The 27,450-nt window shown below is 34.2% G+C and overlaps 4 protein-coding genes across 5 annotated transcripts; 2 read left to right on the top strand and 2 right to left on the bottom strand.

Moving 5' to 3' along the window:
* The first annotated feature begins 845 nt into the window (after positions 1–845).
* Positions 846–9,138, top strand: LOC132166104 (protein REDUCED WALL ACETYLATION 2). 2 transcript variants are annotated; one of them, XM_059576875.2, is made up of 16 exons: positions 846–1,184; positions 1,393–1,484; positions 1,802–1,939; positions 2,043–2,099; positions 2,198–2,270; positions 2,731–2,889; positions 3,225–3,374; positions 3,474–3,729; positions 3,809–3,930; positions 4,035–4,121; positions 4,201–4,289; positions 4,382–4,444; positions 4,612–4,668; positions 8,395–8,491; positions 8,569–8,727; positions 8,888–9,138. In XM_059576875.2, the coding sequence occupies exons 1-16, from the start codon at positions 1,152–1,154 to the stop codon at positions 8,891–8,893; spliced, it is 1,638 nt and encodes a 545-aa protein (XP_059432858.2). In that variant the 5' UTR covers positions 846–1,151; the 3' UTR covers positions 8,894–9,138. The 2 variants fall into 2 exon arrangements, with proteins under 2 accessions (XP_059432858.2, XP_059432849.2); XM_059576866.2 differs by having other exon boundaries at positions 1,799–1,939.
* A 3,330-nt stretch (positions 9,139–12,468) lies between these two features.
* LOC132166861 (protein REDUCED WALL ACETYLATION 2-like) lies at positions 12,469–16,014 on the top strand. The gene is made up of 16 exons (XM_059577696.2): positions 12,469–12,545; positions 12,677–12,762; positions 12,867–12,955; positions 13,100–13,231; positions 13,331–13,387; positions 13,499–13,571; positions 13,655–13,813; positions 13,909–14,058; positions 14,169–14,424; positions 14,630–14,751; positions 14,884–14,970; positions 15,052–15,140; positions 15,236–15,298; positions 15,458–15,514; positions 15,652–15,748; positions 15,844–16,014. The coding sequence occupies exons 2-16, from the start codon at positions 12,730–12,732 to the stop codon at positions 16,012–16,014; spliced, it is 1,635 nt and encodes a 544-aa protein (XP_059433679.2). The 5' UTR covers positions 12,469–12,545; positions 12,677–12,729.
* A 2,993-nt stretch (positions 16,015–19,007) lies between these two features.
* LOC132191230 (Rab5-interacting family protein) lies at positions 19,008–25,145 on the bottom strand. Its single transcript, XM_059606181.2, has 5 exons — positions 24,977–25,145; positions 21,039–21,187; positions 20,448–20,643; positions 19,752–19,771; positions 19,008–19,310 (listed from the first exon to the last, which is right to left on the bottom strand). Exons 2-5 carry the CDS (start codon positions 21,152–21,154, stop codon positions 19,280–19,282), a joined length of 363 nt encoding a protein of 120 aa, XP_059462164.1. The 5' UTR covers positions 21,155–21,187; positions 24,977–25,145; the 3' UTR covers positions 19,008–19,279.
* On the bottom strand, positions 22,295–24,962 carry LOC132191212 (Pentatricopeptide repeat (PPR) superfamily protein). Its single transcript, XM_059606180.2, has one exon. It carries the CDS (start codon positions 24,755–24,757, stop codon positions 22,760–22,762), a length of 1,998 nt encoding a protein of 665 aa, XP_059462163.2. The 5' UTR covers positions 24,758–24,962; the 3' UTR covers positions 22,295–22,759.
* Positions 25,146–27,450: the final 2,305 nt, after the last annotated feature.

Raw genomic sequence — 27,450 nt, 5'->3', positions numbered from 1 at the left:
TACACCACACCCAACTAGAATTTATTTCCTGCGGTGGTCAAAAGTTTAATAATTAACTTAATGACAGTAATAAAATATAAATTGACCTGCTGATCTCCCGGGATTCAAACACAAGTTTACCTATTGGTAAGCGTTTGAAGAAAGTAGTTGAAATTTGTCAAATCAAAACGCAAAACAAATTTAAAAGACAAGTCTATGCTGACATGGGATGAGAGAGAATACTTCATCAATTTCATAGAGAAAGAAAATGCGTGCGATGTTATTTCACATCATACAGCAGGATGGATGGAGGTCGCCGAGTTGTATGTGATTTGTGGTTCTCATTCAAATTTTTTAAAACAAAATTAAAAAAAAAAAATCATTTAATATTTGCCGACACTAAATTTATCGCAGCAGTCCACCGTCACATTATTTGCTAGTAAATAATGTTAAAAATTATATTATTATTATTATTATTATTATATTGTACTGATGTGTTATTACTAATTAATTTTTAAATTAATTATTGTTAAAAAAATTTATTGACACAATAAAATAAAAATATAATTTAGAATATAAAAACTCTATTCACATTCCAATCTCATCTTATATTCAAAATTAAGCAAGAATTATGTAGAGTTTTTACAATAAGTTTCTTAGAAAGTTAAACAATAATTTATAATTAATTATATTAAAAGTTTTTTTTTAAAAAAAACCACTAAACTTATAAAAAAAATAATAATAATAAAACAAAAATTAAAGAAATGTAAAGAATTAAAGTCGAATAGAATTAGAAGAAACGGCGCTTTCCCAACGAACTGCTCTCAAATATTATCGTAAGTAGTTCCGACTCTTATTAACTCTCCATCTCTCTCTGTTTCCCAACTCTCCATCTCTCTCTGTTTCCCAACTCGTTTTTCACCTTCTCCCACACTTTCCTTATCTAGTCCATTATATACCGACCCCGCTCCACCTCCACCGCTAGATTCTCAGCCGTATTGACGGTCCGATTTCTCGTCTCTCTCTCTCTCTCGTTGCTATATTCAGATTTCGACCAGATCTGGTCCCGGGGCTCCAGAATCCACGCTTTCGGTGAAATGCTGGTCCATTTTCTGGTCCAATCACTGTGAATTTTGCTTGAACTGAGGCTTCGTTTGGTTTTCCTTGCGAAAATGGTGATCGTTGGTCCGATCACTCCTGGACAGGTACGACGCCGTTTGAGCTTCTTGTGAATGTGTTTCAGATCTTGCTCTTGGTGTTTGAGTGCTCGAGCGGTGGCTACTGAACAATGCTTCGTGTTGTTGATAATCGCGCTGAATTTTGTGATTTTTGTTCGTAATTATCAATGTTTTGAAGCTGTTTGTAGTAGGAGAGTTGCTTTTTATGCTAATGCTGGCCGTTTGTTAATTTCAGGTTTCCTTTTTGCTTGGAATAGTACCTGTAATTGCAGCTTGGATTTACTCTGAGTTTTTGGAGTACACTAAAAATCCAGTCCCTGCCAAAGTGTGAGTTGGAGAATTTTATTGTTTGGTATATTGATCCTGAAATCATATATTCTGCAAATTTTAATTCTGTTTACGGTGGGGTGCATTCAACGTTATGTATGTATGTGTGTATTTGCATTGGTAGTATTCTCAATAGCAAATCATGTTTGAGTTTATAATAGTTCCATTAAGAATGAAAATTAAATGGTTTAGAGAGAAGGTAAAGAGATTAGATAATGATTCTTTGTAGTCTATGATATTTTCTTTTGTTAAAGAGAAAAAGAACAAAAAGGAGTTAAGGGTATTAGTGAAAATGAAGTTGCTCTTTCTACTAGTAGGCACTCAGATGTGAACTTGGCCGAAGTGGGGAATGGCACGGTTAAGGAAGATGACAGAGCTGTTTTATTAGAGGGGGGAGGTCTGCAGTCAGCCTCTCCAAAATCTCGAAGTTCGCCTACTACATCTCCTATTTTCAGGTTTCTAATAATAGTCTTGACCTCTTTATGTTGTCAAATTATTATCAATTTATGCTTGCTTAAGCTATGAGCTTACATGCCTCGTTCTATGACATCTTTTTAGGTTCCTCTTGATGGATGAGTCTTTCTTGATTGAAAATCGATTGACGCTTAGAGCTATGTAAGTGATTTACTTCCTTGAGTGAAATTCAGAAATCATTTGTCCAAGTTGATTGAATCTTGACTTTCTTTTTTGTTTTCTCTCATTCCCTCTTACAGATCTGAATTCGGTCTTCTTATGACATATTTTTACTTATGTGACCGTACGGGTTTCTTTGGTTCAGCAACAAAGGTGCTGTTTATAGCTTTATTACTTTTATATCTGTAGGGGTTTCATTAGCATTGAGTGAAGCAAGTGGCTTAAGAAACATTTAATCATGGTAAGTGCCACTGCGATCACATTTCATTATGTGTCTACACGTTCTGGGAGCCAGTGTGATCACTTATGCTACAATCATATAATAAAGATTTTTTTTTGGTCTGCATTACATTTTAAAGTCAATCATCTGTGCAATTACTGTTTAATAAACCATTTGGGTTTTTTGGTGTTCTTTTAAGTATAATAAACTCTAACAGAGTAGATTTGCAACGAAAAGAAAAAAAATGCATATTTTACTTTTGAAAGGTTTATTTAATTGTTGATTGGGTGTTTGATAAATGCACTCTATCTAAATTTAGTATTTATCTTTCGTTTTAACTTTCTTTTTGCTGCTGATGGAGTTTTTCTTCTTGACTATAATCTATTTGTGCAGAGTTACAATCGGGATCTCTTCTTATTTCTCTACTCCCTTCTCATAATAGTTTCAGCAATAACTTCTTTCAAGATACATAATGATAAGTCACCATTCTCAGGGAAATCCATACTTTATTTAAATAGGCATCAAACTGAAGAGTGGAAAGGTTGGATGCAGGTTAGTCAGCTCTTTCAAATCATGTACCTATATTTTGAAATGTTCTTGAAATATGTTAATTTATAAAGGGTAAAAGCTTTGACCTGAAACTACTTGAAGGAATTGGATTGTGGACTTGGGCATGCTTATCCTACATAAAAACATTTAGCAATGGTGCAAAATGTAGTGAAGCACACTTCCACCATCACAATCTGTCTTGGTGTTCCATAACATAAACAATCCATATGGACTAGAGTGCATAAAATTCTTTATATGAGCTGGTTAGGCTTTATGTGATTTATTTTCTTATTGCCAAACCATTATTGGTGGTCTTACTTTTCTCTTCTATCTTGCAGGTACTTTTCCTGATGTACCATTACTTTGCTGCGTCAGAAATCTATAATGCTATCCGAGTTTTCATTGCTGCATATGTGTGGATGACTGGATTTGGGAACTTTTCATATTATTATGTCCGCAAAGATTTCAGCCTCGCAAGATTTGCACAGGTTTGCAGCCCCTAAAAGCCAAAGGTTGCTTCTCTGTGCTCTCTCACAAATAATTTGCTTTTAATTTTAATGTCTATCTTTTTTTTTTTTTTGGAGCAGATGATGTGGAGGCTTAATTTCTTGGTATTATTTGCCTGCATTGTGCTTAACAATAGTTACACGCTATACTACATTTGCCCCATGCACACCCTTTTCACTCTCATGGTTTATGGGGCGCTTGGTATTCTGCACAAGTATAATGAGATTGGGTCAGTCATTGCTGGAAAATTCGTTGCTTGCTTCTTGGTAGTTATCCTAGTATGGGAAGTGCCTGGAGTGTTTGAATTGGTTTGGAGCCCACTTACATTCCTTCTTGGTTAGTAACTTGTCAGAGCTTCATATTCCTTACTAGAACATTGCAGGTCATACTGACCCAAAGTCTTAAATTATTGCAGGTTATACTGACCCAAATCCTTCAAAATCACATCTGCCCCTCTTGTATGAGTGGCATTTCCGTTCAGGCCTTGATCGCTACATATGGATAATTGGGATGATATATGCTTATTATCATCCAACTGTAAGTTCTAATGCAATCTTCTGCCACTTTCTTATTTCTTCCCCCACCCCCCAACGAAAAAAAAAATTATTATTATGTTACATTTTTGGCATGAATTATTATAGGTTGAAAGGTGGATGGAGAAGCTGGAAGAAACAGAAGCAAAGCGCAGAATATCAATAAAAATGGCTGTTGCACTGATAGCTTCAACGGTATTATAAAATTTTAGTTAACAAGATCCTGTTTTCTAAGTGTTCACCTCTCATGCAAGCAGTTCCTATGGATTTCTAGGTGGGATATTTGTGGTTCGAGTATATATACAAGCTAGACAAGATTACTTACAACAAATACCATCCATATACCTCTTGGATTCCAATAACGTATGCATATCTTAACTCAAATATGATGCCATTTTGTAGTTTTCAAGGCATTTTGCAAGTTACTGATGTATAATTTCATTCTTGTTTATCAGGGTCTACATATGTTTGCGGAATGTCACTCAGCATTTTCGTAGCTACAGTTTGACGCTTTTTGCGTAAGTAGCCTTAATTTTAATCCATTTCTTGTGATTTACTCGAATATATCATTTGCTGCAACCTCCATTTTGGTACATTTTTAAAGATATCTTGGAAGCTTTTCCTCTCATTATCAATTCATTTATCTTTGACTAATATTTGTTATATTTTGTGTTTGGTTTTCCAGATGGCTTGGAAAGATAACTCTAGAAACCTACATCTCACAGATCCATATCTGGTTAAGGTATAATGAAGCTCATAAGTGTGAATGCCTGCTAGTATTTTAAGGTTTCATCTATATTTAAGGATAGCAGCTGCTGTTTGTTTGTTTGTTTTTTTTTTTTTTTTTTTGAAGATAATATTTACATTGATTATCAAAATATTATTGGGAAATTAAGCATAATACAAATGGAAATTCAAAAGAAACAAAAAAGGGGTCTCCTAATTACCCCAAGCTAGTCCATATAGTGCTTTGGGGGTTTGGAAATGGCCAAAGGTCGTTCCAATAAAATTTTGGCCCTTTGGTTATCGAGGGGCAGTAGAGGAGACTTCTGTTTTTTTTTTGTTTTTTTGTTTTTTTGGTGATCATAGATGGATGGAGCAAAGGGTGGGATGGTGGAGGCCATGGCCCACATCGGACAAAGTTTTCCTCTAAACTGGGTTAGAGAAATTTTCTTCAACCTAGTCTATAAAAATGATGTGTCCCTTGAACATGTGAGACGCACATGTTTTTTTAATAGCAGTAACAACTCATGTGCATCTCACATGTTATTAAAAAAAGTGACACATGTCACTTTTATAGATTAGGATGAAGGAAATTCCTCCAACCCATTTTGGAGGAAAACTTTGTCCACAATTATATGCCTATTATATTTCAAGAAAAAAAAAAAAAATCAACACAAATAAAACTCATATAATTATAAACATTTGAAAAAAATGTACAAAAACAAATAAACTAAATCTTCTTTTTATGAATACAAAATAAAACAAAATCTTTCAATCAATATTTAATGCAATAAAATAAATCTTCTCACATCAAGTTCTATGCTTAATTATCTTTTTGATGTTTTGAAACCGTTTCTATTCTTTTATTGCACAACAATCAAATAAATTTTTGTCACTTTTGCTTTCAAAAGAAGCAAAACACTTACAAAAACTGCCTAAAAATCCGAGTAAATCACCAAAAAAAAAAAAAAAAACTCATAAAATATTCAAACGAATTTAAACATGAGACCCTTAATTTTAGTTTAATCCATATAAATTAAAATGTTAAAATCTTTGTTCCCTTATTAATAGTTTAAAATAATAATAATAAAATATATATATATATATATATATATATATATATATATATATATATAAAGAAGTTAAGGAAAAAAAAATAGCAAGAAGAAAACCTGGATTCTGATTATCAAAGCATAAATAGAAAATTAGTAAGAGTCTCCGATATTGTTGGTGTTATATCTATTATATCTCAATATAACTAAAAGGTAAAACCCATATATTTATAAACATTTGATAAAAAAAAAAATACAAAGAAAAATTAACCAAATCTTTCACTCAGCATTTAATTCAATTAAAGAAATCCTCAATTTTTTGAGTTCTTTTGCTTTCAAAAGTAGAAAAGGCACTTCCACAAAATGCAAAATCCAGTAAATTTCAAAATATGCCAAAAAATTCAAGTAAATCACACAAACGAAGAATCCCATAAAACATTCAAATGAAGAACAAATCAACCAATAATTTCACAGACAAATAGAGAGGAAACATTTATGTGGTATGAAATTATCTTTGACAAAAGTTGCTTTGTATCTTCTTCTTCAATGTGGTGACATGGTTTTTCAGGAGAAAGTGAGTCTTTGTGATATAAGGGCTTGCATAATTTTGCCATGGGATCTAGGGTTTGTGCGTGTTTTGTTAGAAATAAGAAAAGAGAGGGGGCTAGTGGTGGACGGCTAGGTGGGAAAATAGGCTAGGGTTTTGTCTTGTCTCCTTTTATGTCTTAGGGTTTTGAAATATTGAGGAAGAATTATATATATATATATATATATTGGAGGCCATTCTAGCTTTATATGGTATGACATTCTAGAGAGTTTTTGAAGTTTGTATCATCTTTGTCATAATAATGTGCTTAGGTGGAAAATCTAAGGGTTGTGATATGATATGAACCTTTAATGATGTGACTATGCATAAGAATAGAATTGTTTTGGAATCCCATCTGCGCTCTTTTAATGCATCATTACTTATCAAAAAAAAAAAAAAAAATTGTTTTGGAATTAATGCATGCAATACCTATATTGCCGATGGGAAAGGCTTAGGTGCGGTAGTCTAAAACTACCGCACCCTGCGGTAGCCCAAAACGTGGTCGTTTTGGGCATTAAACGACCACGTTTTAGGCTACCAAGGTGAAATAAAAAGAAAAATAATAAAATGTTAAAAAGTAATAATATAAAATTTATTAAATATTAAAATATTCAATAATTAAAAAACAAAAGCTATTAAAAAATTAAAGAAAAATTGAAAAATTGAAAAATTAAAGGGGTGGCTCGAGCCACCCCTTTGCCGAAATGGGGTGGCCGGACCGCCCCATTTTGGTCAAGGGGGTGGCTGGAGTCACCCCATGAATGGACTGGGGGTGGACGAACCACTCCCATGGCCAAGGGGGGTGGTCCGGCCACCCCCAGAAGGCCAAAAGAAAAAAGAAAAGAAAAAAAAAAACGGTTTGGGTTTTGGGGGTGGCCGGACCACCCCCAAACCACCCCCCACACATACACACACAAAATGGTTGGTTTGGCTTGCCGGAAAACACAGAACCAGTCCTCCAAAATCTCCTTCAGGTAAGTCTCTTCAAATTTCCTTCACAAAGCCACACACTCCAAAAACCTAAAATCTTCAAAGCTCAAAAAACCCCAATCTAAATCGCTAAAACCTTCCCATCCCATTGGTTTTGCAGTGACCCAAATCACACTCACTAAATCAAACTCTTTACTAATATAACCCATCAAAAATTGTTACTTTCTTTGATATAACTATGTGGGTCTCTGCAAAACCTTCAATTTCTAACATTTCTTTGCTTTCTATTCATTCACACCAAAACCCATTTCTCAGTTTGCCCCATATCTCACTCCCACATAGTTATTCTCAATCTTCGCAAAAGACCCAAGTTTATTGTGGTACCCGTGAGCGGATTGATACTATAAAAAATACCCAAAAAAACTCTTCTCTTCACTTCACTTCCACCTCTGTTGCTATGTTGAATGATTAGAGACTCACAAGCACTAGCCATGAAGAAGACAATCATGATCAAGAAGAACAAATACGGGACATCCACGCCCTGACCCCATCACCACCGGCGAATCGTGGCCGTCGAAGAGAAGTTTGGGAAACAAGCAGCCACAGATCATCTTCCATGTCCATGGCTTTTTAATTTTTCTTTTTCTTTATCTTTTATTTTTTTAATAGTTTTTATTTTTTAATTATTGAATATTTTAAGATTTAATGAATTTTATATTATTACTTTTAATATTTTAATATTTTTCTTTTTATTTCATTTTGGTAGCCCAAAAGGTAGTCGTTTAATGCCCAAAACGACTATGTTTTGGGCTACCGCAGGGTGCGGTAGTTTTAGACTACCGCACCTAAGCCTTGCCCATTGCCGATTACGGGTAGTTAACGTACCATATTTTTAAATTTTAAGTTTTAAATTTTGTCTCCCTATAGCTTTGGAGAGAAGTAAATTGTGAGGCCATAATTATCCTACATTAAATTTCTTCACTTAATGAAATCCATATAAGAAAAAAAATTGAAATAAAATTTTAGAATAATTAAAAACTGATTCACTCACTAAAAACTATGGGGTTCATGCCACATGTCACCATTCTAGGCAACTCTAAGAAGGATTTACACAGATCTTCATCTATTCACATATATATGGAATTCCATCTTATAATGATTCTCAATGAACTTGCAGGTCTGGTATTCCAGATGGCCAGCCAAAATTGTTGCTTTCTCTGATCCCAGACTACCCATTGTTGAATTTTATGCTCACTACTTCCATATACGTTGCAGTAAGTAAACGATGTCATACTTGGAAATTTCGAAAACATATGGTGTAACTAAGCCTCCAATTTTTGCTTTCTTGCAGATTTCTTATAGACTCTTTGAACTGACAAATACATTGAAAATAGCATTTGTGCCCGGTAAAGACAGCAAGCGCCTTATCTCCAACACACTGACTGCAGTAGCAGTCTCAAGCATTTTATACTCCTTGTCTTTTGCATTCCTAAAAGTCCCACGAATGTTGGTAAGAATCGCCCCTCTTTTGATTAAATAGTTGTGACGTGTTTATCAGTTATCATGATTTTCTTTTTCTTTTTTACTCTTCCTAGAGAGGTAGCTTCTCTTGGAGTATTTTACGCTTTGAATGATTTTTGATTACTTATCAAAACTCTTATAATGCACAGGTTTGAGCATTGAAATGGGTAAATATAGTATACAAGGCCACCGGCTTCTGGAACTGAGTACTTTTTCCACTGCCTGAGTTTTCATCTCCATGGCAAAATCCTATTGAGAAATGAAATCTAAATTATAGGAGTGTTTGATCAGTGTTAACTTGTAATTATATTTCTCATTTTCTTTTTCTTTTTTTTTATAATGGAGCATTGTATCGGAATGACCGCACCTAATGCCATTCTCATCAAATTATATTAGACCATCACTTTTTTTTTTTTTTTAATGAGTAGATAAAATTACAACTAAATTCGAAGGAAGCAAAGTAAACAAAGAGATGGAAGATCCTAATAAACTCAATTTATAACATTTACCAAAACTGTTTCCATTAGCCCAGTTTATAGCATTTTAAAAAATCAAATTAGAAAAATTAAGGCACCAATGGGGCTAGTTTTTTTTATTATTATTTTTTTAAAAAAAAAAATAATAATAATATCACCAGAAGAATACGTGGCTTTTGTGAATGGATTATTGTTTCCTTGTTTCCACCACATAATGTAGGCCACAATTTATCACCTATAACTTGTAGGGCAATTAAAAGCATTTAAGATTTTGAGTAACATGTGAGCATGACTATTAAAACGGAATAGGATACTCTCCGGTTCTTTATAATTAAGGGGCATGTTTGTTATTTACATTTTGTTGGACAAAAATGTCCTTTCACTATAAAGAACCAATTTCTTTCAGGGGTTCATTTGAACTAGAGATGATTCAAATTCATTAAAACCACTTAAAGGCTATAAAAAACAGTTTATAAATATCAAGATTATAAATTTTTATTTAGTTGCCAGTTTTTCACAGTTGAAAACAGTTGTTGATGACATGCTTTGTTAATCTTCCAGTACTGCGTCTAGATAGTTTCAGAAAGTTGTACTTGTACACTTTGTTCAGCTATAGATACTACTTTTGAAATATAAACATGTGTTGTAAAATAATTTTAATGGTGCAAAATATTTTGTTGATACAAAATAAAATTAACTCATAAAATTAACGGTAAGATAAATAAGATGAAATAAATTAAAATTGGAGAAAGGAAATATCTTACAACATTACACAATTGTCTTTGAAAGTTGATTTCATGCTCCCACGGAATATTCAACTTGGTGTGAGTGGATCTCTTAACACGCAACCTCTCAATCTTAGATTATAGCGTTAAGGACGCACTTCCTAATACGAAGATCAAATGAATAACTTGTTGATTTAATTGATGGAAACAGCGTAAAGAAAATACTTGATTATTTGATTGAAGTGCAAAAAGAGGCCCAGATGAATTGGAGAGGACAATAGGTAACACGCTCTTCCATAAGGCAAATTAGCCAATTGCCCAAGGCTCCAAATAATAATTATATAATGATTTACATAAAAAAAATAAAATAAAATAAAATAAAAAATCTTATGACTTTAAATATGGTAAAAAGTTAGTAAATATTTTCTAATTAAGGCTCCAAACTATGGTAAAAAAGTTTATAAATATTCTCTAATTAAGGCAATCAATTATGATTTAAAAAAAAAAGAAGAAGAAAGAATTACCAATTGAAAGGAGGAAAAACAAATTAATACCAGAAATATAGATTTTGGAAAAGAAAGAAATATGGAAAGCCAATTCAGCTATTGTCTAATTCAATAGCATTATTTAGGAGGTCTTTTGCAATGATTAGCAATGATATGGGAATCATCATGGCGGCGGCTACTCATAAACTATCTTTCACTGATGTTTTGCAGGGTGAAGCTTTTACAGCTCTTTTGACTATTCGTTTAATTGCCTCTTTGAGTCTTGGATATTTATCTTTGAAAGGTGATGCGCTTCTAGTCGTATTGGCTGTGAATGACCCGCCTCTATTTCATTCTTGGTCTTTTGCTAATTGTATTTCAAATATTAGTTTGGCTTTTATCTTCTTTTTAAAGTTTGAGTGCTTTGAAAATCTCCCGATATGCCAATTTTAGGGCACATGCTTTACCTAAATGGGTCACTTTCAATTATGTTTTTGGAAGCATTCTCACAGGGTCCCCTATTCTCTCTTCCATTCGGATCAGAAATGAAAATGATCATCCCTTATAACCCTTTTTCCCCATTCAATTAAAAAATAATAATTCAATAGCATTATTTGCCTTTTTTCGGAAATCTCAATGGCTGTATTTATGGAAAGTCTCCAATATTCATAAATTCTTCTCTAACATTAATTTAAAAGTTGCGTTGTTCAAAATTAAGAGATATAAATAAATAATTAAATGTCCCACATCTTATTCAATTACAACCCATTCTCTTTATAAATTTTCATTTGCTCTTTATTTCTCGCTTCAAGTCTTTTTTTTTTTTTTTTTTGAAGAAAACATGTAGATATTTTATTGCTTAACCCGAGACTTGCTCGGCAAGAACACAATCATGAATACAAGGAGGATAATCCTCTACCCAAATGTGTTTTTCTCCAATAACTAGAGCTAATTCTCACTTCAAGTCTTATTTGAAGAACTTGAATATAAAGTTTAATTAGTAATATTGCATTCTAGAAAGCAAGAAAAATATATATATTTTTTTAAAAATATATATAATATAGAAATTAAAATAAAATATTATATATGTTTAATATTTAAATATTAAAAATAAATAAATAAATAGCCTCCACTTAAACTTAGGCTCCAATAGTATATGCAGGTGGTTTTCTCTAATCTCTAATAGAAAAGTGTATATAAACTATAAAGAAGTCTTTTTTTTTCTTTTTTTTATTCTATCATTTTTGTTTAGTGCACTTTGGTGGACTTCTTTTATAGTTACTTGAAAGTGAGAGTATTTCTATATCCTGAGAGAATCCAAAACCCATAAAATAAAATATAGAAAAATCAAAAATCAAATTCCACACAATCGGAGCAAAATTTACCATCCCAACAATTAATACTTGCAGTTTCCAAAAAAACAAAAACATCAAATTTAAAGCAAAAACATTAAACCATCGATTTGGTTTGGAAAGTGCGTTTATTGTCTTAAATTTTTTTTTTTTTTTTTTTTTTTTGCTTAAATTGCTATAATCTGATTATTTATTTATTTTTATTTCTTGAATTTTGTGAAGGTAAAAATCTGGTGTATTTATAACACTCATTTTTTATGTTTCATCTAGCTGATGTTTTTTTTTAAGATGTCCGCATAAGAAGGGGGAGGGGAATTCGAACTAATGAACTTCACTTTATTAGGCGTGGTCTCCAGCTGATTGAACTACCTCTTGAGGGCAGCTGATGTGTTATTTTCTCAATGAAAGGCACAAAAAATGTGGTTTTTGTGCCAAATCCCTCTAGAAATCATTTTGGAAAGGAAAAAATATATATTTAAAAGGAATAATATATGTTTGTAAAAATACATAGAAGACAAAAAAAGATTAATGGCTGTGAAATGCATTGAGGCCAGTTTCTGGGGGTTGAATATACGTTGCCATATAAAGAAACAGACAAATCTTATTACAAAAAACGTCACTCATTTATTCTAAATCAGCTACTAATTCCTTAAGAGAATTTGCAATAAAGGTAGGCATATGAATGCTCAAACAAATCATGGAAAACCCATATAAATATACTTCCCAAACAGAACATACATGCTGTAGCAGAAATTAAGGAAGGAGAAAGGTACAAATTTGAACCAAAAACACACAAACTTGAAGTTTCGATTCTTTTTGTTTTTCCACGGCAAAAACCACTTTCTTTTGTGAATTATGTGCATGTTCTGGTATAAACATGTTTGCATTTATGTTTTGCAGTTCTTGGGTTCAATCCCTTTGAATTTTGCTCCAACTGAGGCTTTCCATTGACAATGGTGATCTCAGGTCCGATCACTCCTGGACAGGTATTGCTTTGAGATAATTATGGTTTTCTGTTCATGTGGTTTGCCTGTTTTGGCTGTTTTTCTCTTATGTTGCTTTTCAATTGATGGTTGTTTATTAATTTCAGGTGTCGTTTTTGCTTGGAATCATACCCATAATTGCAGCTTGGATCTATTCTGAGTTCTTGAACTACAAACATCCAATCTCTGCTAAAGTGTGAGTTGGAGAATTTTATTTTATTTTTTTCAATTGTGATAACTTACAGCCCACGTTACAGGCAAACATGCAATATATATGTATGATGTTTTCTTTGGTTGAAGAGAAAAAAGGATTTTAAGGCTTTAAAATGAAACTCAATAGGCACTCAGATGAGAAAATTATTGAAGTGGAAAAGGGCATAGCTAAGGAAGATGATACAGCTGCTTTCTTAGTTGGTGGAGGTCCCCAAACTGCTAAATCTCGAACTTTGTCTGCTACAAATCCTATTATCAGGTTTTTTAAAGCTGTCAACTTGTTTATCAATATATATATATATATATATATATATAAGCTTAATTACATGGCTCATGCATTTTGACGATATCTTGTTAGGTTCCTCTTGATCGACGAGTCTTTCTTGATCGAAAACCGCTTGATTCTTAGAGCTATGTAAGTGAACCACTTCCCTTGATTCAAATTGTGTAATAGTTTCTTCAAATGGATTGAAATGTTTACTTCTCTCTCTCTCTCTCTCTCTCTCTCTCTCTTTTCTCTTAACAGATCTGAATTTGGTTTCCTCATGGGATATTTTTTCTTGTGTGACCGTACGGATTTATTTGCATCAGAAACAAAGGTGCTAAATATCTCATTCCTTGCAGCTTTACTTAGATTTTATATGTAGAAAGTAATTTTCTTCTTGACTATCTGTTTGTGCAGGTTTACAATCGGGATCTCTTCTTGTTCCTTTACTTCCTTCTCATCATAGTTTGGGGAATCCCTTCTTTGAAGATGCATCATGATAAGTCACCAATGTCAGGAAAAACCACACTTTATTTAAATAGGCATCAAACTGAAGAGTGGAAAGGTTGGATGCAGGTTAGTGATCTCCCCCGTACATCTGTTTTTCAAATTAACCATTGGATCTGTAGAGTCCACGTCTTTTTCAAACTAATATTTCTCGTGTCATGCAGATACTTTTCCTGATGTACCATTACTTTGCTGCGACAGAAATCTATAATTATGTACGAGTATGCCTTGCAGCATATGTGTTCATGACTGGATTTGGGAACTTCACATATTTTTATGTCTTCAAAGATTTCAGCCTTACAAGATTTGCAAAGGTTTGCATGCATTCCCCTAAAAAGTCAAAGATTGCTTCAATTCTATGAGTTCTCCCACAACTGAATTCCCTTTTAATCGATCTTTTTTTTGAATTTTTTTTTTGGAGCAGATGATGTGGAGGCTTAATTTCTTGGTGTTTTTCTCCTGCGTTGTCCTTAACAACAGTTATATGGTGTACTACATTTGCCCCATGCACACTTTTTTCACTCTCATCATTTATGGGGTGCTTGGTTTCATGAACAAGTATAATGAGAAAAGGTCTGTCATACCTGTTAAAATCATTGCCTGCTTCCTGCTGGTCATCATAGGATGGGAAGTCCCTGGAGTTTTTGATTTGGTTTGGAGCCCATTCATATTCTTCCTTGGTTAGTACTTGTTGGAGCTTCATATTTCTTGCAGAGTAATATTATTTAGTAGGTACAACTGAAATATAACTAGATGATCTGGCAGTAAAAATCAGCTATTGATTATGTTTTATAGCAGTTGTATAGAAGTCTATTAAATAACGTTACTCATTCCTTGCAATAACATTGGAGACCAAAATGACCCAAAATCCTTAATCAATTGCAGGTTACACTGACCCAAATCCCGCCAGATCAAATCGGCCACGCATGCATGAGTGGCATTTCCGATCAGGCCTTGATCGCTACGTATGGATAATCGGGATGATATATGCGTACTATCATCCGACCGTAAGTTTTAAGTTGATAGAAAACAGTTAATTTAATCATTACTTTATATTCTAAAAATTCCTAATGCAATATTGGTTGCTTCGTTTTGTCTTTCTTTTTAGCGATTCTTACAACTAATTCGGCATGTTGTAGGTTGAAAGGTGGATGGAGAAGCTTGAAGAAACAGAAACAAAACGCAGAAGATCAATAAAAGTGGCTGTTGTGCTGACATCTTCAATGGTATTACAATTTTCATGACTAACAAAACCCTGTTTTCCAAGTGTTCATTTCTCATGCAAACAAGTTCCTCTGTTTTTCTAGGTGGGATATGTCTGGTTCAATGCTATATACAAGCTAGACAAGATTACTTACAACAAATACCATCCATACACATCATGGATTCCAATAACGTATGCATATCTTAACTCAAATATATGTTGTCGTTTTGTACTATTCAAAATGTTTTACCAAGTTAGTGATTTATTGTTGCATTTTTGTTGATCAGTGCCTACATATGCATGCGGAATGTCACCCCGAGTTTACGTAAATACAGTTTGACCTTTTTCGCGTAAGTGGAATTTATTTTAACCCATTTGTTGTTGATTTAGAGTTTGTTTGGGATTGTTTAAAGAGCTTAAAAAGTAATTTCAGTACATAAAAAGCTGTGTCAAGCAAAAATGGATTTGTTTGACTAATACATGTGATACCTTTGTCTTTGTTTTCCCAGATGGCTTGGGAAGATAACTCTAGAGACCTACATCTCACAGATCCATATCTGGTTGAGGTATTGTGAAGCTCATAACTATGGAAAGCCTTCCTAGTTTTTTTAAGGTTTCATCAAACATTAAAAGATAGCTGCTGCTGTTCTTGGCAAATAATGATGGAATCTCTTATGATGATTAATTCCCAATGAACTTGCAGATCAGCTATTCCAGATGCTCAGCCAAGAATGTTGCTTGCTCTGATCCCAGGCTATCCCTTGTTGAATTTTATGCTCACTACTGCCATATACATTGCAGTAAGTAAAAAACAGACAATTATACTATGAAATTTTGATAACATCTGTCAATGTTTTATGTCTGAAGCTCCAATTTTTTTTTGTTGTTGTTGCAGATTTCTTTCAGACTCTTTGAACTGACAAACTCATTGAAAATGGTGTTTGTGCCTAAAGACAATAAGCGGCTTTTCTACAACATTGTTACAGCAGTAGCAGTGTCAAGTGTTTTATATTCCATGTCTTCTGTACTGCTAAAAATGCCTCCAATGATGCTGGTAAATAAATAGTTGCTGTCCTGTAAGTCGGTTTGTTCATCTCTCTCCTGAGAGTTTTCTGCTGTATGGACTGTGGACAGCAGGCACTTGTGTTTTGAAAAAAGTAACACGTAATTTGAGGTTGCACAAATGGTAAAAATTTTACAGATTATGATTTATTGAATGGTCTTGTCATCTCAGATCTTCAATTTGGTTGAGCAATCTCTAAAAATTCTGTGATCCCATAGGAAGAGTTCTGTTCTACTGCAAGAGTTTTCTGTCTCCATAAGATTTTGTGTGCAGATAAAAGTTGGGTAATGGATGTAATTGGGGTGTAAACGAGCCGAGCTACTCGTGAACAAACTTGGACTCGGCTCGACTAAACTCGACTCGATTACTAAATGGATCCTTTGTGAATGTGAAACTAAATTCAATTATTAAACGATACATACTCACAGAGACAAATTTAGGGGGGACTGGCAATGGTCCTGGTCCCCCCAAATCACAAGAAAAAAAAAATGAAGGTAAAAAAATAATAATTTAAGGTATTTTTTGCCAATTGGTCCCTCCTAAAAAAATTTTAGCCCTGGGAACCCCTCAAAATTCAAAGCTGGCTCCGTCCCTGATACTTATATAAATTCGGTTCAACTCGGTTATTAACAATTATTTTCATTAGATATTTAGGATAGTCTCGTAATATGATAATATGATCCAGTGTATTATCATTATAATTTAGATCATATATTCTAAGTATTATTATTAGATGTTTAGGAATCATTAGATCACATGATCACTTGGGAAGTTCAGCCAATTGGATCACTTTTGAAGGAAAGAAATATGAACATAAATTTATTTTAGAATTAGAAGTCCAAATTCATAAGAAGATCAAATACAACTTTAATGTATTATTGATTGTAAATATTATTTGATATTAAATTGAAATGTTAGAATTATAAGGGATCTTGACAAATGTAAATATGGGTTGGGAAAGGGATTGACAAATCCACCTAATAAATTAAGCTTTCCTTCTTTCAAATAAAATTTCCAAGTTTCAATTAAAGATTCTATAATCAAATTTTCCTTAATTATATCCTAAAGAGATTTTTGCTTTTTGAAAATTCCATTTCCATTTCTTCTAGTTGCATTATCTCTCTGTCGTCACTCTTGACTTTTTTTAAATCTCAAGACAAAACCAAAAGGGAAAGAAAATTTCCTTTAATGAAACAATTTAAGTTTAATTTTAAAATTCAATTGCATTAAATTTCACTCGAATCTCCCTCAAAATTGCCCTATAATCGGCTAGCCCTTAGATTTGCAAAAATCTTCCCTCTAAAACCCTAATCTTTAATTGCATTAAGCACATCCCCTTAAAGAATACTTTTTCTTAAAAATTTTATGAATTCTCGCAATAAACACATCCCCTTTTCAAAAATCTAGCATTAAACAAATTTTATGGCGCCTTAGAGCTGTTAAGCATAAACTAGGGTATAAATGATTTTGTGTTCCGACCCAGATCCAACAAGTTTCAATAAAGCATAACAACCTCATTAATGGAGTATTGATGTTTCACATATAGGTTATATGGTGTTATACATGATTCGAGAGAGTATCCAATTAGTTATATTTGAAGGATATTTTTTTCTTTTTACTTTTTGATGGGACAAAAATACGCCTCCAATAACACTAACTGGATGTTTTCCAGTTCAAATGAACTAGAAATGATCATAATTCGATTCCATGAGCATGCACTATTAATTTGATCTCACATACATAGACAGGTAGGGGAAAAAATTAAATTAAAAACTTATTTCACGTACATTGGCTGAGCTCGAGCTTGAGTACTCAGCTCAAGCTCAACTCGAGTAAGTTGAAAAGGCTGGCACGCCCCTAGTGTATGAAAGCTAACTCTCTCCAACACGTAACACCCTACGCCAAAACATCCCAAGGCCTAACCAAAGAACGACTGAGAATGACACATTTGCATGATGTGAAGAATAAGATGACTAAGAAACGATACCTTTGAACTGGTGCAGGCAATTCGGGTTGACAGGTCATGTTCAAGTCAACTCGATTGACTTGCTAACCTATTAAGGCTCAACCCCGACACGACCCATTTAGTTAAACAGGTCAAACCGTCAATCCGAACATAGCTCGCTTGACCCGTAATAAACGGGTCACAAATGGGTTAACCCATTTAAATCTAAATGTGACATGTTTAACCTAACCCAACACAACATATGTGACTCGTTTCGACCTGAACGCGATCCGTTTAACTCATTTCAATATGTATTCATAAATGGGTCAAGCGAGTTAACCCATTTATGACCCGAACCGTTTATACCAAACCATAATCCTCTAATTTCGTGTCGGGTTTGTAAGTCGTGTCGAAAATTGTCAATCCTACTTTGAATGATTAAGAAAAGAAAATGAAAAGTGAAGAAAGATTGTGCTTGAGAAAAGAAAAATTAAGTGAAGAAGAAGAAAAAAGCTCAATGATTAATCTCGATTGAGGAAATGAAAAGAAATCATGTAAACACCAACAAAAAGCACCCGACATGATGGTGTCCCCATCACATTATGGCTTCGTTTGTTTCGTTGAAAAATATTTTCAAATAAATAATTTCTTAGATTTTTTGATGTTTTGCTCATTCGGAAAATGAGCGAAGGCAAAAAACGGATGGCGACTTCCAACAAGCTTCGATAGAGATCCAGCTATTTAAGAAAGATAAATTCATACTTGAAAAATGGTTTACGATATTTAAGAATGAAAACTATTTTCAGAAATTAAAGAAGATTTTATATATATATATATATATATATATATATATATATATATATATAAACTATTATTTTTTGTCACATCAAACACTAAAAAATACGAAAAATATTTTTCAAATAAATAACTCGGCCCATCAAACTAACCGAAACCACCAAAAGAGGCCGCATTAAAGATTTTTTTTTCAAGCCATGTCAAACCTTAAATTGCACTTGTCTCAAGTTATATATTAAGCTATGAAAAAAAAAAATGTTGCTCCAACCTGCAAAAGCAGCTTTCATACAAAAATTCCCTGCTACAGTCAAACACCACCAATACAAGTCCCTCCAGCCAAATGGTATTTATGGAAAACTATAAAAGGAGAAACGAAAAAGATGGTAGACTAGAGTAAACCACATAAAAGTTTAGCCGATACAAACTTATTGAAGCTATTTCCAAATCCCAGAGGAATGAAGATTGAAGATACATCATGGCAAGCAGCAGTTATAGCATCATCACAGCTTTCCCTCCATTCAAGATGCATCAGAATATGTGCACCATGTCATAGGCAAATCTTCTTATGTCAAGGAAAGTAGGCAAATATAAAACCAATATTCTACCAAGAAATAATTCAGTAACAAGAAAAAATTACTTGACCCAATATTTTTTGGATCTTCGAAAATTTCTAGATGAACATGTTTCAGTAAGATATCAATGCTTTTCAACCATGGTCCAGCCATCATGATCAACATGTGACCCAAAAAAAAGGTTTCAAGAATAATCATGTGAAATCTTAAACGGCACGAGCTGGGTGCTCACAGAAGAAACTTTACACATAACCCTTTGAGACCAGCAACTCGAGCTGTACATAATCATTATTTGGGTTGTTAAAATGAGGTAGTCTGAGAGAAAAAGAAAGCACATGAAAATTTTCACCTAGAGAAGATCAAGTATTTGTTAAAGATTTTGCCATTACTAATTTACTAAGTGTCTCTCAACATATAGAAAAGGATACGTCCAGAATAGCACAAATGACTGCAAAAGAAAAGAAGAGGTAGAAAATGTTAAGAACATGATAAAAATTTGGAATTACATCGTAATGTTGGTAATTAATAAGTCACATAAGTTAAATAAATAAACATAAATTAAATGGCGACAACACAAAAAAGTCATTCTCTCTTCAGTTTAGCATTCATTATATATTTTTTCAGTAAATTTTTTAGCTCCAAGCACAAATAATATTAGGCTATTTCAATGACATAATAAGCATTTTTCCTCGATCAGAAAAAATCAACTTTTCTATAATTCGATTGGAAGAAAATGGATCAGCCAGTTATCAACAAGACCATGCCAAGGGAATAAAAGAGCTCTTTTTAATGAACAGAAATTTTACCCTTACAGATAAATTTACAACCAACTTAAGTAACTTCCATGAGGCTTCCATTTTATCAATTACAGTTTAAAAGGCAATAATTGAAAAGTAAGATTCATCTCCATTGAGTCTCCCCTACTGCTTTGCTACATGCCTTGGCCGATGGGAACTATGTTAAGAATGACAGCAAATCAACAAAGCAAAGCAGAGAACAACGACTTCTTGAAGTAAAATACTCACAAGACGCAAATGCTATGGAAGAGGTGAGCTCTATGCAAACAGGTCAAATTTATACTAAACAAAAGAGAGAACAAAGAACCAATATATAAAGAGGCATACCATAAGCCCACTGAAAAATCCATCAAGTATAACTTGGTTCCAGCTATTGAAGTACGAATCAATGGAAAACCCTGCCTTTGCTACTAGCCCAACTGAAGTGATTGCCATGACAAGGAAATAAAAGATGAACCCAGTCCAGCCGGTGAATCCCAAAATTCCAGCAATGACCCCACCAATGATAGACAGAAAAGTCCGGCTGCACAAAAAGTCAAAATATTAGGTCTTCCTTCAAGCAACCCAAAAGTCTTTTATCAAAATCATTGGATATTGCAAAATCACCTCAACATTTATTAAGACAAGTCTTAATGTGATTGAAGCCTTCAGAATTTTGTCAATTTAAATAATTATAGGTACCAAATAATGCATTAGCCTCTCTCTCTCTCTCTCTCTCTCTCTCTCTCACACACACACACACACACACACATTCTGCACTAAAGCCAGCAACCAGAGTCTCTTTTCACACAAACAAACCCACCCCTTTAATATCTAGTTGAAGGAATGAAGCATGGGGTCACTCATTACAGTTATCTAAAATATCAAGCATGTGTCAATTAGAATGGCTCTATATGATAATGGGTTGTCAAAACAAACCTGTAATATATAATTTTCATGTTACTTTGCAGATTCTCAGCATTGAAGGTTGGTATGTCACTTGTAAGCTCACTTGATTTTTTCTCTGCTGCACTTGAATCATTATGTCCCGCCATGCCTTCTACTTGAGGTGATATGATAATAAATTTCTGATAAAGACAAAAATAAATGAGCTACTTGTGATTGTAAACAAACCTTTATGAAGCTTCTAATACTACACTGAAGTGACAAATAAATGGTCCACAAAGCACTCAGCCAACTAACGAAAAACCTCCCAGTCAAGAAGAACTCTTAATTTTTCCTAAATCAAATAGTTGATACATTTGATACTTCTACCAAGAAAAGGATAAAAAGAAGAGAACAGATATTAACGCATCCTACTATCTTTTCTAATGATAATCTCTTCCACCCAATATGAACATACAAAAGTAACCTTGCCCTGTTATTTTCAACTTAAGTATTATAGCCCAATTGTTTGCTACCCAAGTACTTTGGCATTCCCTTTCAACCTTTTTTTTTTTTTTTTTGATAAAATATTTAACACCCCAACCCCTTCCCATCTCACACAAATGCTACAATCCTATAAACGCTCCAACCATAAATCCTCTAAATCTGTCAAAACCAATCCCAAGTTCCCAACAAACAGAAATTGAACCAAAAAGCAACATCTAATAATTCAAAAAACCATATTTCTCAGGCTTATGAAGTACTTCTTTCACATAGATAATCCAAGTACAACAAAAATGAAAAGCAATACCTTTCCACCGACTCTAACAAGAAAACAAAATTAAAAACTACACAATAAACATGTGAGATATACAAGAGGGTACAGTATCAGATATGTGAATTTTATAGCAACTATTCCAAAAACAAGATTCTGTTTGTTAAAAATTCCTTCTTCTGTCTTTTGTTTTCTGCTCTCAAAATAAAGTGATGTCGATAACCTAAGCAAAGTTAATCTATCTTTCCCTTGCAAGTTAAATGCTGAACACAGGTTTCAGAAATTTAATATATGCGTGAGAGAACACATTTCAACTTTCAAGGCTTGTTGTGACACCTTAAAAAAATTTCGATTACTTCCAATCACAAAGGCTGATACTGATCTTTGGTAGCCTCTAAACTTAGATTACCTTGAAGCTGAATGCTTCTTGTATGGCGCTTTGGGTAATGGCCTTGATAAAGTTGCACCAAATTAACCATGGGAGATCCAATACCCGTCATACGGAAAAATATAGAAGCACCAAGGAACAAAGGTATAGAATGTACTTTTAACATGTACAAAATCATAACCAGTGAATCATACTACATGGTATGTTAACATTGACCATTGCAGGCGACTAGCGTATCAGTACACTTGATGCAAAAATAATACATAGTTTGCAATAATCTTTGGCCCATGAAATTGATAAATCGTCGGTAAAACACCCTGGCACTTTGACTTCTAAATTTAATCCAACATCTGGGAGTTTAAAGCAACACAAACTATGCTGCTGCAAACATCTGTACAACAAGATTCTTCTTCTTCAGTTTAATTGAAGTCGGCTTTATGAATCCTCATCAAAAATCTGGGTTGGATGTATCTAACATATGCCCAACAAAGAGATCAGCAATAATCTGAATATTCAGTCATTTTGAGCATCTGTTGCATTTGACTTATGTTTTAGCCACCAAATTTCTTTTGCTATTCGGTGTCTGAAAAACAACACACCATAATTTGTGTATTATCCATTAGCCAGGATATCATCCAGACTGTGGATTGGCCCCATATGACCTACGTTGCTAAAGAAACAACGGACTAACACATTCCAGGTGGCAAGGTTGGGGAAGATCCCTTCATTTACCATCCTGTGAAGATAAAAAATGGCTTCTTCAACGCCTATCCAATTAGAGATTCCCCATAAAAGAGTAGTGTATGCTATTATATCTGGATGCCACGCTTCTGCTGCACTATTTCTGTCAAAAACTTGGATAGCATATTTGACTTTTCCCTGCTTACAGTAGGCATAAATTATAATGTTGTATGTGAAGGCATCAGGCTTCATCCCTCTGACCAGCATTTTCCCAAGAAGCTGCAAAGTCTCCTGAGGCATACCAGCATGACAAAATCCACGTAAAATGATATTATAAGTCACCAAATTCAGCCTAATCTCCCTTTCTTCCATCTCCCTAACAAGTTCAAAAGCTTCTTTGAATCTATTTACCTTAAAGAGACCATCCAATAGCTCATTATATGTTGTTATGTTAGGAGAACACCCGTAGCTCCCCATCTGATCAAGTACTTTTACAGCACAGTCCATTCTTCCAGTGCCACATAACCCTTTTAATAAAGTGTTAAATGTAACCGTATTTGGAGGACAAGCTTCAGCAGTCATATTCTCTATAAGAAAATGAGCTTGATTGATCATAGAATTCCTACAAAGAACATCCACCATGCACGTATATGCCACAACATTTGGGTGACAACCATGGGTTATCATCTTGTTCCATGTCTCAGATGCACCAGCCAAGTTTCCAGCTTTTGCAAAGCCATCAATGAGAGTGCTAAATGTAATCACATTTGGAGAACAGCCATTTCTCTCCATCTCATCACAAACAGATACAGCTTTACCCATATTCCCACAAGAGCAGAGACCATGTATTAGAATGTTGTATGCAACAACATTGGGCACAAACTCCTCTCCAATCATTCGGTTCCACATTTCAAGAGCTTCATACTGTCTCCCTCCCAAGAAATACCCCTTTATCAAGGACGTGCATGTGTAAATATTGGGGCTACATCCTCTCCTAAACATTTGGGCCATCACTGCAAGAGACAACCCAACATTTCCCACATCACAAAGAGAGCTAATGACAGTTGAGAACGTGATGACATTAGGATCAACCCCTCTATCCACCATCTCAGCTAACAGCTTAAACACCTCCTCAAACTTGTATTCTCTGCAAACCCCATTCATCAAAGCATTATAAACTGACACAACGGGTTTGAACCTCGTCACAAGCTCCCTCGCTTCCTCCACCTTACCAAGCCTACACAAAGTGGACACTATAGTCGTATAGCTCACCGCATCCGGAGAGCACCCCTTCTTCGACATTTCCTCAAGCAACTTGCATGCACCATCAACCCTATCATTCTTACACAGTGCCTTCAAGAGAATGTTATACGTAAACACATTCGGCTCCATCCCATCTCTCTTCATATTACTATATATCGGATTAATCATCTGAAACCTATTCTCACTAAGCAATGCATCCAATACATGATTGTAAATCTTCACTGTTGGCTCGCACCCAAATTCCCTTATTCTATAAAACATCTTCAATGCTTGCTCGGCCAACCCGGCTCGCTGAAAAGCCTTTATCACACTCACAAACAAGTCCTCGGAGCATCTAATCCCCTCCAACTTCATTTGGTGCAATAGGTATTGCACACCATCTGTTTGATTCTTTTCCCGACCGAGTTTCTCAATCATGGTTTGGTACGTTAATGGGGTGTGCTTGAAGGTCCCTGAATTGGCTATGGATTTGAAGTACTCCAAGGCCAAAATGATGTCGGCCTCGCGTTTTAATCTGTTTTCAACGTCGCTTTCTATGAGAAAAAGGGATTGGTTTTGTTCAATCTGGGGTTTACTGGGATTGGGAATTGGGTTTGTGTTTAGCACAAACGGGATTGAAGGTTTGTGCACTTTCAACAATAAGGAACGCCCTTCTTTCAAGTACATCTTAAAAGAACTAAAACCCTAACCCTAGCTTGGTTTTCTGAAATTCCAAGCCTTGAATTGGAAGATCGCGTAATAGATAAAAAGGAATGCAAATTAGAGTTCGATCAGCCAAATCGTGCTAAAACATCAACATTTATAAGTAAACATTTTTAACACAATTTAACATAAAAATTAGAACTAACAATTAGAATCTGGATTCATCGAGAGAAAGAACAATACCAGAGAGATGGTGCTAGACCTGCCTGAGAAAGAGATCAAAAGCTCTCAAAACCCCAGACGAGATTTCACCTTATCTGATTCTTCTCTCTCGGAGCCAAATCACAGTAGAGAGAGAATGACTGATCGTATTGATTTTGAGGAGGAGAGATAAATTAAATCATTTTCATGATTTTATTGACGCCCACATCAGACTCAATTTATTTTTTATTTTAGTTCAAAAATCACAATTTTTTTTTTATTATTTTAACTATCAATTCTTGTAAAAATCACATACAGAGTACAGACTCAGCATTTTAACTATTTATTTCAATTATAGTTAAAATAAATAAACTATTTATTTAAATTTGTTTTCAATTATTTTTCCAGCAATCAAATATATTTGAAAACATATATATATATATTAAAAAAAATGTAATACATGCATGCGGTTGTAGCATAATTTCCTACAAAGATAACGACGAATTTTTCTCGGCTTCATAAAATGCCCAGCATGTTCTTTCTCTTGGTGTTACAATTTATTTTTTAGGGTAAAGACCACTTAACCTTTTTAATTATTATCACAATAATAATTTACCCCATAAATTATTAATTACGATAATTTACCTCCAAACTACTAAAATAATGACAATGTACCCACAAATGCTAGCAAAATGACAAAATTACTCTTATAAAATTTTTAATAAGACAAAAATACCCTTAAAATTTTGAAAAAAAAATTAAATTTTAGTATTTTTGTTTTTATTTTAATAAGGCTAATATCCTTATTTCTTTAAAAATTGTGGGTACATTGTCATTGTTTTGGTAGTTTGGGGGTAAATTGTCGCAATTGATAGTTTGGGGGATAGATTGTCATTGGAGTGGTAGTTTGAGAGGGTTAAGTGGATTTTACCCTATTTTTTATTTTATTTTTTTTTTAAAGGAAAATCATTCTAGTCTCATTAATTGATGAAGGATCACAAGTATAAAGCTTTTACATCACAATGCAAAAGCTTTGAGAAAATCATAGCCTAAGCTACAAGGTTACAAGTCATAGATACATACATAACAATCTGACATTCAAGACCTATCTATGACATCAAAATCTGCTAACCCATAACTAATCTTGTAACATCAGATCTATTCCAGACAGACTCAAAACTCATCCTCCTTAACCCAAAAGCCAGAAAACTGTTCACATTCACAACCCAAGGGTCTAAACAATCCTTATTCAAACAAGTTACAAAGAAACTGCAAAAAAGAACAAATTAAAATACAGGGAAAAACAAAAAAAAAACACACACACACACACACACAAAACCAGCACAGCAGCATTGGTGAAGCTCCTACGTCAACGCGTGTAGGCCACGCGCTGGTGCGTGGTGGCAGTGTTGTGACGAGAAGGGCGGCAACAGGTGGTGGAGAGGCTGGAGAAGGCGGGGGAGAGGCGCATCGTTAGCTTGGCAAGCCTGAAAGGAACAGATGTAGCTTAGATCAGACCAAATCTAAAACCACCAAGTCGACCAGAACAAAGGATAAAGCGACAACCGAATGGGGCGGCGAGTCGACAGGGTGGAGGGGGTGGCGTGGTTGTTGCTGAAACCATTGATGAGGACCAAAAACATGAGACAAAAAAAAAAGAAAAAAAAAACAAAACAAAACAAAACAAAAAACAAAAAAAAAAAGTGAGGGGGGAGGGGGGTGGGGTGGGGGAGGAGGAAAAACTAGAGATAGGTCAGAGGTTCTCTCTCTAGTGCTGGCTCTTCGCCTTTGTTTATTTACTGTCATGGTGTTGCATTTCTTGAAATCCTATTAAGTGATTGCTCTTCACTATTTATGTGTGTTATTTATGGGTGTAAACGAGCCGAGCTTGGGTGAGCTTTGGTTGTCCGAGATCGGCTCGTTTATTTTGGGCTCAAGCTCGAGCCTAGAAGTGTTGTTCGAGCTCGGCTCGATAGGGTTGGGACCCTGTTCGAACTCGAGCGCGAGCTTGTCAATTTTGTTTGGGCCCTCAAGCTCAAGCTCGACTTTTTTATTTTTCAAAGTAATCACTATTCATTACCAATCGTACAAATTAGAGAAAATTAGAGAGATTTTCTAATTAATATCAATATGTATTTCTCATTTCTCTCCCATTCTATTCAGTTACACATGCAAAGATCTTGGACCAAAATTTTGATCCCCCAAATATTCCAATTGTGGTTTTTTCTTCTTTCACAGCATACATAATCAACTAACACCCCTATATAGAATCAACTAAAATGCTAAAGAACATTTAATAAACATAATTATGGTCACTCTAGGCCTCTTGCAGATTAATCTTCACCTTACAATTATCCATACATAATTAACTAAAATGATAAAGAACATTGAACAAACATAACAGATTAATCCCAACCTTACAGTTATCCATACAAAATCAACTAAAACGCTAAAGAACATTAAAACCTCACAATTCCATAGAGAATCAACTAAAATACAACATTGAACAATAACAA

Source organism: Corylus avellana, chromosome 2 (assembly GCF_965113065.1).
Source record: "Corylus avellana chromosome 2, dhCorAvel1.hap1.2, whole genome shotgun sequence".
NCBI classification, from domain to species: domain Eukaryota; kingdom Viridiplantae; phylum Streptophyta; class Magnoliopsida; order Fagales; family Betulaceae; genus Corylus; species Corylus avellana.
This window is presented reverse-complemented; position numbering and strand designations above follow the sequence as displayed.

Coding starts and splice junctions, on each gene's coding strand:
- LOC132166104 (XM_059576866.2), top strand. CDS start 1,152: ATGGTGATCGTTGGTCCGATCACTCCTGGACAG. Junction 1,185..1,392: donor GTCCGATCACTCCTGGACAG/GTACGACGCCGT, acceptor TGTTAATTTCAG/GTTTCCTTTTTGCTTGGAAT. Junction 1,940..2,042: donor ACTACATCTCCTATTTTCAG/GTTTCTAATAAT, acceptor ACATCTTTTTAG/GTTCCTCTTGATGGATGAGT.
- LOC132166861 (XM_059577696.2), top strand. CDS start 12,730: ATGGTGATCTCAGGTCCGATCACTCCTGGACAG. Junction 14,059..14,168: donor GCCTTACAAGATTTGCAAAG/GTTTGCATGCAT, acceptor TTTTTGGAGCAG/ATGATGTGGAGGCTTAATTT. Junction 15,515..15,651: donor CAGATCCATATCTGGTTGAG/GTATTGTGAAGC, acceptor ATGAACTTGCAG/ATCAGCTATTCCAGATGCTC.
- LOC132191230 (XM_059606181.2), bottom strand. CDS start 21,154: ATGGCGGGACATAATGATTCAAGTGCAGCAGAGAAAAAATCAAGTGAG. Junction 19,772..20,447: donor GATTTTTCAGTGGGCTTATG/GTATGCCTCTTT, acceptor TTTCTTTTGCAG/TCATTTGTGCTATTCTGGAC. Junction 19,311..19,751: donor TCATTTGTGCTATTCTGGAC/GTATCCTTTTCT, acceptor TGACATAAGAAG/ATTTGCCTATGACATGGTGC.
- LOC132191212 (XM_059606180.2), bottom strand. CDS start 24,757: ATGTACTTGAAAGAAGGGCGTTCCTTATTGTTGAAAGTGCACAAACCT.